Raw genomic sequence first — 14,835 nt, 5'->3', positions numbered from 1 at the left:
AAAAAAAAAAAAGGCCTTCCCACTATCCTCGCAAGCGAGGAAACTGCCAACAACAACAACAATGCTGAAGAAGGACAGTGACGCCAAGTCGCTAAAAGTTTCATTCCAATGCTCATCAGCGCACTCCTGCAGGTGTTCCACCTGCTGCTACTGTGCCTGATGTTTGGGAAAACACACAAGACGAGAGCCGCGTGGAGCCACACATCTGGCTCTTTCTGTCTCCTCCTACTCTCTGTGCGACTCCATGGCACAAAGCACAACTAAGCATGCAATCACAAAGTTTTTCTGCTGTGGATTTTGAGGAGTAAACTGGAACGATCTGAATTATTCAGCAGCTGATGGATGAATATGGATGTGTGTTTGGAGACAATTCGCCTCATTCACAATGTGACAGAACGTAACGATGCGCTGTTACACGCAATAGCGCAGAACATAATTCTTGACCTTGCGTAATGGTTCCTGATAATTCTCCAGCAATCCATGCCATTAAATCGTAATGCATGGTAACAGGTTGCAGCAGTTCCTGAGGACACCTGAGGCCTCTGCCTCAAATCATCACATTCGCGATCAGCGGCCAATAATGTATACTTCGTGGCATTCAGGACTTGTCATTATGTGTAAACGCAGCATTTGGGGGGACCGTTTGGTCGGCGACATCGACAGAGGCCAGGAAAAAAAATTACCCTTCATCATCTTCTTTTGAGTTTATTAGCGGTTTACAAGCCAATACGGTATATTATGGCACCAACTGTTTGAGTGTGGAGCATTAATGGATTCTGACATATGCTATCAAAATAACCCAGAAACGTCAACACGTAAGTAAAAACTCGAGTTTCCGGGAATTCCAGGAAAACTTCCATCGCTGTAATGAACATAATAAGAACATAAAATTGTAACCAGGAAAAGTCATTTTATCCGGTTGGTCAACTTGTCACCACTTGTCTTGAAGAACAAACAAAAAGCCAAGTTTGGAACCAGGCCACAACTGACCCATACAGTCATTTATTATTTTTTATTATAAACAAGTGGTCCAACCCTTCTTTTGCCAATGCCAACTGGTGCTACCGTAGGTTGTACTGGCTGTTCTGATCCAACATGTCTATTTACACTCTGTGGTGAGTGAATTCATTTGTAAAAGTACAAGCCTCTTATGGCTGAGCTCCCTCATCCTTTTCTCTGACAAACATGTATGGCTTCTCCTTGGCAGTTCTCAAATCTTTTTTCAACAGGTAAAATTTCACAGACAAAATTATAAAAAATATTTCTGATGTCATATACGTGCACCACACCTCACATTCCCTGACTGGAGAATAAGCTGCTCTGCGGCTGCTGTGTAGGAATAGGGCAGGATGACTTGAGCCAAGACTTGTTCTTTTGGTTGACACCTTTTCACCTACGTCTACTGCTTCCACTTCCAGCATTCTGAACCAAAATCAAGTGCTCTCCAAACTGAACAGTCAATCCAGATACATCTGCAGATCCCGGCATCTCAACAGCAGATGAAGGGATCTGACAAAGGAAAGAGGACTCAAGATTATTCATGATCATCTACTAAAACTTACATCCAAAGCACGCTACAAAGGACAAAGAGGTTTTCCTATTCCAACTTGGTAAAGAACTGTATACACACACCTTTGAAGGAAAAGGTACTTTGCGCTTCTGTATCTTCAGCTGCCTTTGAGGAGGTTCTGTGAACTGAGGCTCAATGCCAGACAGTTTGATATCTGACGAAGCTACTTCTTTTTGAGGAGAGATGCAGGACTCATGACCTACATGACATTGAATTAAGATCACAGTTTCAATTAGTGCATGATTTTTACGGGAAGGAGGAATCAAAAAAATTATTAGTCAGAGCAAAATAAACTCAAAGTAACAATTGCAAGATATGCTATTCTAGATACCACAAATATGGCAAATTAAGGTACTCTAGAGTGCGTTCTCAAAATTCATTTCAGCAGCCAGATATGCATTTTGGATGTGTCTATCCCAAGAACCTTGACTTGGATGTCTTGTTATTTATCATTCTATAAAGACTGCAGTGGTACTTCAATCATTCTTTGTTTCTTAAGGTGTGTGAAGTGGAATAAGACTTCATAGTCCCTGCCCACTACCTGGTGGCACAGGGAATGGCAACTGAGACTCGATGGAGGGAAGGATGGAGGACTGCTGCTGCCCTTGTGAAAGCTGACTGAGCACCATTGATGGCTCTGGCTGGACCTTCACCTCCACTAGAGAGGACACAAAAAAATAATTTATAGCACTCATGCAGTAGCCCATTATCTCTTACACAATAAGAATCATATTCTTGTTTTCATTGCATTTCTGTGTTATTTATTTATTTATTCAGGCAAACAGACATTAAAAAATGAAAGTTGATATGTATGTTATGTGAGTAATGCATACATTGTTGGGTGGTGACAGAGCCATTCTCCATTCTCTGAACATTGTCGTCTTGAGAGGAAGAGGAGGTCGGTGAAGGACTCTGTATTGGTGGAGACCCTGCATCTTTAAAAGCACTACCATTACTGGTAGCCACCATCTGACTCACTCTCTGAGTGAGTCTAGGCCCACTGAGATGCTCGGGTGTCCTAACATCAGAGGCAGGGTTAGGCTTGTGTGCATTCAGTGCTCCAAAACCAGGACCTAGGACTGAGGACTGGGATGAAAGAGAAGAGGAACACGTATTGAATGATAACTTTCTTTTTGGGGGGGGGGGGGGGGGGGGGGGCATCTTATAGCCATTTCAAACTGGGTCATGATGCTATGATTAAAAATCCAAATTAAAACTGTTACACTTTTGCTATTGGAAATTAGAATGACTCGATGTTTGTCTGTACCAGTGCAGCATGTGCATAGGTGGCACCAGCAGAGGCAGCGTGGGCGTAGCTGCTGGCTGCAGCATGTGCGTAGCTCTGTGTTGCAGTTCGTGCATTGTGATGGGAATTGGTAAACACCAGGCTTTGGCCCAACTCTTCGGTTGAGGGACCATCAACTATCCCCCCGAGGTATGAGTCGACAGATCCCCCTACTTCCTCTCCAGCTTTAGGCAGTAGACTAGCCAGAGTCACAGAGTAGAAACATGAAAAAAGACAACGCTGATGACCACTTGAAAATATGAGGGGAGGTTCCCCCCCACTCTTTCTTCACACTTTGTATGCAGCATCTGAAGTTGTGACTGCATTTGGAAGCATGTCTTACTTGTGTTGGTTTGCTGGAGCAGAAGCAGAGGCAGTGAATACTTTGGACTCAGACAACTGAGAGAAGAATACAAACACACTGTTCATCAATAAATCCAAATATGCCATTGCCACACTATTACAGTTTTAACCACTTAAATATCATGAACACCTTCTGAGTGATTCATGAGTGTATTTAGCAATGATTTGACTTGTGCAGGCTCAAATTAGAATGCGTTCAGAAATTTAAAGCTACAAAATTACATCTATTAAAGGACTTAAATAATTGCTGCACTAATGGTTGAGTATTTCTCTTTCAGTGCATTAAAAACACAGCATTACATCTTCGTTCCAGTCTTCAGGACGTCCAGTCTTCCAGATTGCCTCCCCACGTTCCTTTAAAAATGGAAACAATCGTCATGCTTCTCTGCAGTCACGTTAAAATACTGATACAAGCATTATTTTGTAAATTAACAAAAGCTTATGCTTAAGTCCTGCTTACACCCCATCACACTAGAGGCTGAATGAGCCTGAATGCCGACCGAATGAAAATTCGACCATCAATTCGGGCAAAGTCAAGGCGCATTTGAAAACCTCCAACAGTTAACCGAGTGCATTCCAAACAAACAGACTGGCTCATCGCACATCCAGCACGAATGTAGAGGACATTCTCCCACTCGCGGGGAGCGTTTGGGGTGGAAAAAGCTTGAACAGTTGGTCGAAGTGCAGTTTGACAGCATTCGAAATGTCAATTCACAGCATTTAGAGCATCTGATTGTATTCAAGGAACCTTTACATGGTTCAGGGCACGCAAAATCAGGCTGGCATGTCCTGATTGTGCCCTGGATGAGCCAGAGCTGCACTCCGATGCATCCTGCTCAGGGAGCCCAAAGGAAATATTGTAATGTGCAAGGTCTGTGGCACGGCAATCATCATGTGCAATAAACGTGAACATGTGCAATCACACTGAAAACACCGTGTGTTGCTGCTCACGCAGGCCTGAAAGGGCTGTTACATACACAGCACACGATATTACAGATACATGACATCCCCACTTATGGGTTATATTATGGTATCGGTATATGTTCAACATGCCCCGCTGCACATGTGCCCATACAGCTGATCGCTATGCTGTGTGCACGTGTATGTCTTATAATAGAGTGATCGCCACATGGTTGCAGTGCACTTGTATGCCCGATCGCCCATTGCAGGGAGTCCGTGTGTGGGAGTCATGACACAGTTCATTCTGAGGGCAACAGTGTCCTGCAGAAAGGTCAGTGCACGCGAGGGAGAGTGTGAGGCAGTGGGTGAGTAGGTTGTGCAATTGACAGCTTTGACACATATGACATGTATCCAGCCACATCCACTGGATCTATTTACAAAATCCAATATTGGCAGGTCTTGTGCAAAGGGCATACTAGAGTTGGCTCACACCCTACTCTCTCGGTTTGCCTTGCCAATCGACCGCATGCATCTGGCACTCGGAGTGCATTATTTATATTCTTAGTGCATTCTAACAGTATTCTGGATATTCGTACTGTCATCCTACCACACCCCAATTCCAATGAAGTTGAGACGTTTAAAATGTAAATAAAAACCGAATACAGTGATTTGCTAATCCTCTTCAACCTATATTCAACTGAATACACCACAAAGACAAGATATTTAATGTTCAAACTGATAGACTTTATTGTTTTTGTGGCAAAATTTTGCTCATTTGAAATGGAGTTCTGCAACACGTGCAAAAAAGTTGGGACAGGGCAAACAAAAGACTGGGAAGTTGGTACTGCTCAAAGAGCCAACACCTGTTTGGAAGAACATTAACTCATGTGAACAGGGTAATTGGAAACGGTGAGGTGTCATGATGGGGTATAAAAGGGAGCATCCCAAAAGGCTCAAAAGGGGCGCGGGATCACCACTTTGTGAACAACTGCGTGAAACAAATAGTCCAACAATTTAAGAACAATGTTCTCAATGCTCAATTGCAAGGAATTTAGGGGATTCCATCATCTACAGTACATAATATAATCAGAAGATTCAGAGAAGCTGGCTGAACTTCTACACGTTAATCGGCAAGGCCGAAAAACGCAAAACTGAATGCCTGTGACCTTCGATCCCTCAGGCGACACTACATTAAAAATCATCATCATTGTGTAAAGGATCTTACAGCGTGGGCTCAGGAACACTTAAAAAAAAACCACTGTCAGTTAACACAGTTCATCACTACATCTACAAGTACAAGTTAAAACTCTACCATGCAAAGTGAACACCATACATCAACAACATCCAGAAACACCGCCAACTTCTCTGGGCCTGAGCTCATTTGAAATAGACAGATGCAAAGTGGAAAAGTGTGCTGTGGTCTGATGAGTCCACATTTCAAATTGTTTTCAGAAATCATGGACGTCATGTCCTCCGGACAAAAGAGGAAAAAGACCATCCAGATTGTTACCAGTGCAAAGTTCAAAAGCCAGCATATGTGATGTTATGGGGGTGTGTTAGTTGCCCATGGCATGGGCAACTTACACATCTGTGATGGCATCATCAATGCTGAAAGGTACATCCAGGTTTTGGAGCAACACAAGCTGCCATCCAAGCAATGTCTTTTTCAAGGACGTCCCTGCTTATTTCAGCAAGACAATGCCAAGACACAGTCTGCACGTGTTACAACAGCGTGTGTTTATAGTAAAAGAGTGTGGGTACTAGACTGGCCTGCCTGCACTCCAGACCTGTCACCCATTGCAAATGTGTGGCGCATTATGAAGCACAACATACGACAACGGAGACCCCAGACTGTTGAACAACTGAAGTCATACATCAAGCAAGAATGGGAAAGAATTCCACTTACAAAGCTTCAACAATTAGTGGCCTCAGTTCCCAAACACTTATTGAGTGTGAAGGAAAGGTGATATAACACAGTGGTAAACATACCACTGTCCCAGCTTTTTTGAAACGTGTTGCAGGCATCCATTTAAAAATGAGCAAATGTTTGCACAAAAACAATAAAGTTTATCAGTTTGACCATTAAATATCTTATCTTTGTGGTGTATTCAATTGAATATAGGTTGAAGAGGATGTCTAAATCATTGTATTCTTTTTTTATTTACATTTTACACAACATCCCAAATTCATTGGAATTGGTGTTGTGCGCATGGGTGTGCACAAATCAGTCGATGTGGGATCCTCCCAAATTCTAAGTTGTCATATGCCATTCATACACGGCTGTCTGAATGTCTGTCCCTCCCTACTGCACCTCGAAGTTTGGCTTTTTTCCCCCCCATTCAGCCTGATTCAGCTTCATTTGTGCTGATTCTTGCCAAGTGTGATGGGGGTTTTAACAGCGGCATCTAACAGCATGACAGAATTTCAACTGGGCAACAATGGGAAAGCGCAGGCAAATTATATTTTCCAACACCAGTTATCCTCACCAGTTCCCTCAACTGCTTCATTGTCATCCACTTCCCATGACTCATGTGGAGGTCCAGAGTTGGCAGTGTACTCAGCTGGATTGAAGGTGCTGAAGAGAGTGGGAGAAATAGTGAAATACATGCATAAATAGACAGCAGATACACTCAACAAAAATATACACGCAACACTTTGGTTTTGCTCCCATTTGTACGAGATGAACTCAAGATCTAAAACTTTTTCACATACACAATATCACCATTTCCCTCAAATATTGTTCACAAACCAGTCTAAATCTGTGATAGTGAGCACTTCTCCTTTGCTGAGATAATCCATCCCACCTCACAGGTGTGCCATATCAAGATGCTGATTAGACACCATGATTAGTGCACAGGTGTGCCTTAGACTGCCCACAATAAAAGGCCACGCTGAAAGGTGCAGTTTTATCACACAGCACAATGCCACAGATGTCGCAAGATTTGAGGGAGCGTGCATTTGGCATGCTGACAGCAGGAATGTCAACCAGAGCTGTTGCTCGTGTATTGAATGTTCATTTCTCTACCATAAGCCGTCTCCAAAGGCGTTTCAGAGAATTTGGCAGTACATCCAACCAGCCTCACAACCGCGGACCACGTGTAACCACACCAGCCCAGGACCTCCACATCCAGCATGTTCACCTCCAAGATCGTCTGAGACCAGCCACTCGGACAGCTGCTGAAACAATCAGTTTGCATAACCAAAGAATTTCTGCACAAACTGTCAGAAACGTCTCAGGGAAGCTCATCTGCATGCTCGTCGTCCTCATCGGGGTCTCGACCTGACTCCAGTTCGCCGTCGTAACCGACTTGAGTGTGCAAATGCTCACATTCGCTGGCGTTTGGCACGTTGGAGAGGTGTTCTCTTCACGGATGAATCCCGGTTCACACTGTTCAGGGCAATGGCAGACAGCGTGTGTGGCGTCGTGTGGGTAAGCAGTTTTCTGATGTCAGTGTTGTGGATCGAGTGGCCCATGGTGGCGGTGGGGTTATGGTATGGGCAGGCGTCTGTTACGGACGAAGAATACAGGTGCATTTTATTGATGGCTATTTTGAATGCACAGAGATACCGTGACGAGATCCTGAGGCCCATTGTTGTGCCATACATCCAAGAACATCACTCATGTTGCGCAGGATAATGCACGGCCCCATGTTGCAAGGATCTGTACACAATTCTTGGAAGCTGAAAATGTCCCAGTTCTTGCATGGCCGGCATATTCACCGGACATGTCACCCATTAAGCATGTTTGGGATGCTCTGGACCGGCATATACGACAGCATGTACCAGTTCCTGCCAATATCCAGCAACTTCGCACAGCCATTGAAGAGGAGTGGACCAACATTCCACAGGCCACAATTGACAACCTGATCAACTCTATGCGAAGGAGATGTGTTGCACTGCATGAGGCAAATGGTGGTCACACCAGATACTGACTGGTATCCCCCCTCCAATAAAACAAAACTGCACCTTTCAGAGTGGCCTTTTATTGTGGGCAGTCTAAGGCACACCTGTGCACTAATCATGGCATCTAATCAGAATCTTGATATGGCACACCTGTGAGGTGGGATGGATTATCTCAGCAAAGGAGAAGTGCTCACTATCACAGATTTAGACTGGTTTGTGAACAATATTTGAGGGAAATGGTGATATTGTGTATGTGGAAAAAGTTTTAGATCTTTCAGTTCATCTCATACAAAATGGGAGCAAAACCAAAAGTGTTGCGTTTATATTTTTGTTGCGTAGTTTTTTCTTTTTTAGGGAGGAGATTCAGAATTTGTTTTTCAACATGCTTTTTCCTTAGCTATGTGCTAAGGCATCTCCTGGCCTGATTTTTCCAGTGAAAATTGGCATTTCTTAGTCTGTTCTGGTTCCTACACTATTTGATGCTTACATGGACAGGGTGTTGGGTAGTGTTGTAGAACCCAGTACCTTAGGTGCCTTTGTTATAGAGGAAAACTTTATTAATCTCGACTCTGGGGAATCAATGGATACCCTGACTGCATTACTTGAGAAGCTGAGTGAGGAATAGGAGTGCCTGGGCTTGTGATTGCCCTGGAGAGAGAAAGATCCAAGCTTTCAATGACTTCCTAGACTCAGCCATCATAAGTACACTCCCAATCAAAAGTTTGGATATACTTTCTCATTCAACTGAACAGGAAAGTGTGCCCAAATGTTTGACCAGTACTATACTCGTATATCTGTATTTGACAGAAGTATTGAACTTGCGTATGCAGTCATGAGGCCCCTGGACAGAGGTGTAAGGCAATGCCAATACCTTTGCAGGAGAATAAATTGAACTTGCGTATGCAGTCATGAGGCCCCTGGACAGAGGTGTAAGGCAATGCCAATACCTTTGCAGGAGAATAAAGGTCTAACTTAAGGATGTTGGTGATTGTGAGATTTTGACATTAACCACTGACCTAAGGTAACAACTACTTTTCTTTAAAACTAAGTCTCTTGGGATGATACCTGGGTACCTCTGAAATGACTGTCACAAATGAGGGGTTACTTGGGGACATTCAGGTGAGAAGTACCATTTGCATTTTGGGGGAGCAATAGCCATGTGCATTTCACTGCTACATCACAATATCATACTATTGCTAGTGTACTATACAGTTGGTAAACAGCAGTACACACAATCCGTAAGGTGTCTGAATACTCAGTATGCATTTTTTTTTGCAGCAGTCTAACGGTGCTCATATGATCTACTTGTTCCATACTGCAGAAACGGACTACGAGGTCTGTCAAAGTATAGGTCCTTTTTATTTTTCAAAAACTATATGGATTTCATTCATATGTTTTTACGTCAGACATGCTGAACCCTCGTGCGCATGCGTGAGTTTTACCACGCCTGTCGGTGACGTCATTCGCCTGTGAGCACTCCTTGTGGAGGAGTCGTCCAGCCCCTTGTCGGAATTCCTTTGTCTGAGAAGTTGCTGAGAGACTGGCGCTTTTGTTTGATCACATCGAAGTGGAACGGTTGAAAAATTAAGCTGGTTTTAGGTGAAAATTTTAACGGCTGATGAGAGATTTTGAGGTGATACTGTCGCTTTAAGGACTTCCACGGAGCAGGACGACGCGCAGCGCTCCCAGGCACCGTCGTCAGCCTGTTTCAAGCTGAAAACCTCCACATTTCAGGCTCTATTGATCCAGGACGTCGTGAGAGAACAGAGAAGTTTCAGAAGAAGTCGGCTTCAGTATTTTATCCGGATATTTCACTGTTAAAGGAGATTTTTAAATGAAAGACGTGCGGACGGATTGCAGCGTCGGCTCGCAGCCGCCGTGACGCTCCGCCAAGGAAAAACACCTCTGTTGGAAGCCTTAAGACACGTTGGAACATGCCCACCTGTTAAACAATTTTTCATATACTCACTCCACTGAACGCCATCAAAAGCCGCTGGATTTTACAATGGTTATCAACACGGAGGATTTTCCTGTGTCGCCGCAGGCTGCGTCCCGACGCGCGGACCCGTCCGCACGTCTTTCATTAAAAAATCTCCTTTAACAGTGGAATATCCGGATAAAATGCTGAAACCGACTCTTCTGAAACTTCTCTGTTCTCTCACGACGTCCTGGATCAACAGAGCCTGAAATGTGGAGGTTTCAGCTTGAACAGGCTGACGACGGTGCCTGGAGCGCTGCGCGACATCCCAGCTCTGTGGGAAGTCCTTAAAGCGACAGTATCACCTCAAAATCTCTCATCAGCCGTTAAAATTTTCACCGAAAACCAGCTTAATTTTCGAACCGTGTCCACTTCGATGTGCCCTCACAGGTTTAGAAAAATTTTGATCAAACAAAGCGCCAATCTCTCAGCAACTTCTCAGACAAGGAATCGACGAGGGGCTGGACGACTCCTCCCACAAGTGAGTGCTCACAGGCGAATGACGTCACCGACAGGCATGGAAAAACTCACGCATGCGCACGAGGGTTCAAGCATGTCTGACGTAAAAACATATGAATGAAATCCATATAGTAGGGAGGCTTGAATCGTGGACTGGACTGGGTTGCTTGACGCGAGGACGTTTCGCTTCAAATCGCAGAAGCTTCCTCAGCTAAAATTCTTGCTCTGGTGGTCTGACTTCTGTCTTGACTCTTGTAGAGAAGAATAATCAAGAAGTCACAAAAGCTGGAGTTTTAAACCTAACCAGACCTCTCCTACCGAGAGGCAGACTGCTATAGGCTGGTGACTAAACAATAGCTCTAATTAGCACCTATTGTGCTCTAGTTAACACCCTCCTAATGACAGGGCAGCTGTCCCTCTCCTGATGGATCCCTTGATGACTCTGCTGATGACGTGAATGACTCATTACCATGAACAAGAGACTGAAACTGCTTTGACCTGAGTACCCCATTGTAAACAGGGGATAAAGCGTGTCTCAGACCCCCTCCCCGGTTAAGGCTAGGTTTCAAACGTTTCACAAAGAATGCCTCCTTGACCCCTCTCTCAAACCATTTCTTCTCTCTGGCTAATATTTTAACTTCCTTGTCCTCAAACGTGTGGTTAGTGTCTTTAAGGTGGAGATGAACTGCAGACTGAGGTCCACTGGCGCCCTCTCTGCGGTGCTGGTATAGCCTTTTGTGTAAAGGTTGCTTAGTCTCACCTATGTAGTATTCGTTACAGTTTTCCTGACATCTGATACAATACACTACATTCCTCTGTTTGTAACTAGGGATCCTGTCCTTAGGGTGAACTAATTTCTGTCTCAAGGTGTGAACCGGTTTAAAGTAAACTGGGATTTTGTGCTGTCTGAAGATCCTCTGTAGTTTTTCCCCTACTCCTGCTAAATAAGGGAGAGACACTCTTCTTTTTGTCTTCGTCTCCTGTCTATCTGGTCTCTTTGTTCTCTGGGACTTCTGAACTTTGTCCAGGGACGATCGTGGGTACCCACATACTGTGAGGGCTTTCCGGACAAGTTGATGTTCTTTAGCCCTTCCCTCTGCAGTTGTGGGCACTTGTAGGGCTCTGTGTTGAAGCGTCCTCATCACCCCGAGCTTGTGTTCAAGGGGGTGGTTTGAGCCAAAGAGCAGATATTGGTCAGTGTGAGTCGGTTTTCTGTAAACCCCTGTCTGGAGCTGCCTGTTCTCTCCAATCGTAACATCACAGTCCAAGAAGGCTAAATGGTTGTTTCTGGCATCCTCACATGTGAACTTGATATTGGCGTCCACCGAGTTGATGTGTTCTGTAAAGTCCTCAACTTCCTGTTGCTTGATTTTAACCCATGTGTCATCAACATATCTGAACCAGTGACTGGGAGAGATGCCCATGAAAGACGTCAAGGCTGTCTTCTCCACTCGCTCCATGTACAGATTGGCCACAATGGGGGATACCGGAGACCCCATCGCAAAGCCATGAATCTGCCTGTAGTAATTACCCCTAAACAGGAAATTAATTACCACAGGCAGATTCATGGCTGTGTGATGGGGTCTCTCTCAGTCTGCAGTTCATCTCCACCTTAAAGACACTAACCACACGTTTGAGGACAAGGAAGTTAAAATATTAGCCAGAGAGAAGAAATGGTTTGAGAGAGGGGTCAAGGAGGCATTCTTTGTGAAACGTTTGAAACCTAGCCTTAACCGGGGAGGGGGTCTGAGACACGCTTTATCCCCTGTTTACAATGGGGTACTCAGGTCAAAGCAGTTTCAGTCTTTTGTTCATGGTAATGAGTCATTCACGTCATCAGCAGAGTCGTCAAGGGAGCCATCAGGAGAGGGACAGCTGCCCTGTCATTAGGAGGGTGTTAACTAGAGCAAAATAGCTGCTAATTACAGCTATTGTTTAGTCACCAGCCTATAGCAGTCTGCCTCTCGGTAGGAGGGGTCTGGTTAGGTTTAAAACTCCAGCTTTGTGACTTCTTGATTATTCTTCTCTACAAGAGTCAAGACAGAAGTCAGACCACCAGAGCAAGAATTTTAGCTGAGGAAGCTTCTGCGATTTGAAGCGAAACGTCCTCGCGTCAAGCAACCCAGTCCAGTCGAAGATTCAAGCTTCCCTACTATGGAAACCACCTGGACAACTGAGAGCCTACACAGAAATCCATATAGTTTTTGAAAAAAAATAAAGAGGACCTATAATTTATTGACAGCCCTCGTATACTACGCTATTCCATGATGCGGCTGGAGCCTGGTAACCAAAAGAACTTACGGGGAAAATTAAATAAGAAAGCAGGTGTACATCTGCTAAGACCCTTGGTGTTTTTATAGACAGCTCTTTTAAATTCGAGAAGCAGATCAACACAGTGGTCAAAACAAGCTTCTTCCAGCTTAGACTTTTAAGTAAAATCAAGCGTTACCTGCCCCCAAAACAGCTGGAACAGGTTGTGCACGCCTTGATCACGTCTCGTTTAGACTACTGCAATTCTCTTTATGTTGGTCTTAATCAGTCGTCTCTGCATCGCCTCCAGATGGTACAAAATGCAGCTGCGCATCTGCTCACTGGAGCCAAACAGCACCAACACATTTCTCTTGTTTTATCTTCAATGCACTGGTTACCTGTTGCTTTTAGAATTGATTTTAAGATTTTGTTGCTTGTTTTTAAATCAATTCATGGTCAAGCCCCATTCTATTTATCTGATATGCTGTCATTGCACACTCCAGGAAGAGCCCTCCGCTCCGCGGACCAGAGTTTACTGGTCTGTCCCAGGTCTAAGGTGAAGACCAGGGGAGACAGAGCCTTTGCTGTTGCGGGGCCCAACCTCTGGAACTGAAACGTCCTCGCGTCAAGCAACCCAGTCCAGTCAAAGATTCAAGCTTCTCTACTATCCGGACTATTTGCAGGCCATGACATTGACCCTATGTGTCTTTTTGCAAGGAATGTTTTCACAGTTTTTGCTCTATGGCAAGATGCATTATCATCTTGAAAAATGATTTCATCATCCCCAAACATCCTTTCAATTGATGAGATAAGAAAAGTGTCCAAAATATCAACATAAACTTGTGCATTTATTGATGATGTAATGACAGCCATCTCCCCAGTGGCTTTACCTGACATGCAGTCCCATATCATCAATGACTGTGGAAATTTACATGTTCTCTTCAGGCAGTCATTTTTATAAATCTCATTGGAACGGCACCAAACAAAAGTTCCAGCATCATCACCTTGCTCAATGCAGATTCGAGATTCATCACTGAATATGACTTTCATCCAGTCGTCCACAGTCCACGACTGCTTTTCCTTAGCCCATTGTAACCTTGTTTTTTTTCTGTTTAGGTGTTAATGATGGCTTTCGTTTAGCTTTTCTGTATGTAAATCCCATTTCCTTTAGGTGGTTTCTTACAGTTTGGTCACAGACGTTGACTCCAGTTTCCTCCCATTCGTTCCTCATTTGTTTTGTTGTGCATTTTCAATTTCTGAGACATATTGCTTTAAGTTTTCTGTCTTGACGCTTTGATGTCTTCCTTGGTCTACCAGTATGTTTGCCTTTAACAACCTTCCCATGTTTGTATTTGGTCCAGAGTTTAGACACAGCTGACTGTGAACAACCAACATCTTTTGCAACATTGCGTGATGATTTACCCTCTTTTAAGAGTTTGATAATCCTCTCCTTTGTTTCAACTGACATCTCTCGTGTTGGAGCCATGATTCATGTCAGTCCACTTGGTGCAACAGCTCTCCAAGGTGTGATCACTCCTTTTTAGATGCAGACTAACAAGCAGATCTGATTTGATGCAGGTGTTAGTTTTGGGGATGAAAATTTACAGGGTGATTCCATAATTTATTCCTCAGAATTGAGTGAGTCCATATTTTTTCCCTCTGCTCGGTCTAAAAAAGTAACCGTTACTGACTGACAATTTTTTTTCCTGATTTCTTATAGTGTTTCTTAAAGCCAGAAAGTTGACATTTGAAATGACTTTCGTTTTGTGTCATGTCTGTGATCTGCTTTTTTTCTACAAAATTAAACACTGAATGAACATCCTCCAAGGCCAGTGATTCCATAATTTTTGCCAGGGGTTGTACCTGTGAGAAGTTGGTTGTCTAGTAATTTCCTACTCTTGAATTCTGTTAAAACTGAAATGATGGTTCTTGGCGCTTAATTTGGGTTCGTGTGTTATGCATCATACGGACAAAATGAGGAATCTTGCAGTACGTTTTGATCCTACACTGTCTTTTAGCCCCCACATTAGAAACATTATGAGGATTGCCTTCTTCCATCTGCGAAATGTGGCAAGGATTCGTCCCATCCTGTCTATGGCTGATGCTGAGACTTTGATATATGCGTTT

General features: G+C 43.9%; 2 protein-coding genes across 6 annotated transcripts in view; both read right to left on the bottom strand.

Annotated features, from left to right (window-relative positions):
• LOC117510608 (ubiquitin-associated protein 2-like) overlaps nt 1-1,769 on the bottom strand; it is a 72,783-nt gene extending 71,014 nt beyond the window's left edge. For 4 of the 5 annotated variants that reach the window (XM_034170396.1, XM_034170397.1, XM_034170399.1 and 1 more), the window contains exons 1-2: nt 1,633-1,769; nt 1,279-1,509 (exon numbers count right to left, since the gene is read on the bottom strand). In XM_034170396.1, coding sequence (XP_034026287.1) covers nt 1,279-1,421 — 143 coding nt within the window. In that variant the 5' untranslated portion in view covers nt 1,422-1,509; nt 1,633-1,769. Of the gene's footprint in view, nt 1-1,278; nt 1,510-1,632 lie in introns of those variants that run through there. The other variant, XM_034170402.1, reaches the window with a different exon arrangement.
• A 1,201-nt stretch (nt 1,770-2,970) lies between these two features.
• Nucleotides 2,971-14,835, bottom strand: part of LOC117510609 (ubiquitin-associated protein 2-like) — a 61,366-nt gene continuing 49,501 nt past the window's right edge. Inside the window, exons 8-11 of the mRNA XM_034170403.1 lie at nt 6,605-6,693; nt 3,519-3,572; nt 3,199-3,254; nt 2,971-3,054 (exon numbers count right to left, since the gene is read on the bottom strand). Of these exons, the coding sequence (XP_034026294.1) occupies nt 3,535-3,572; nt 6,605-6,693 (127 nt within the window). The 3' untranslated portion in view covers nt 2,971-3,054; nt 3,199-3,254; nt 3,519-3,534. The remainder of the gene's footprint in view (nt 3,055-3,198; nt 3,255-3,518; nt 3,573-6,604; nt 6,694-14,835) is intronic.

This window comes from Thalassophryne amazonica, chromosome 5, assembly GCF_902500255.1.
Source record: "Thalassophryne amazonica chromosome 5, fThaAma1.1, whole genome shotgun sequence".
Taxonomy (NCBI): domain Eukaryota; kingdom Metazoa; phylum Chordata; class Actinopteri; order Batrachoidiformes; family Batrachoididae; genus Thalassophryne; species Thalassophryne amazonica.
This window is presented reverse-complemented; position numbering and strand designations above follow the sequence as displayed.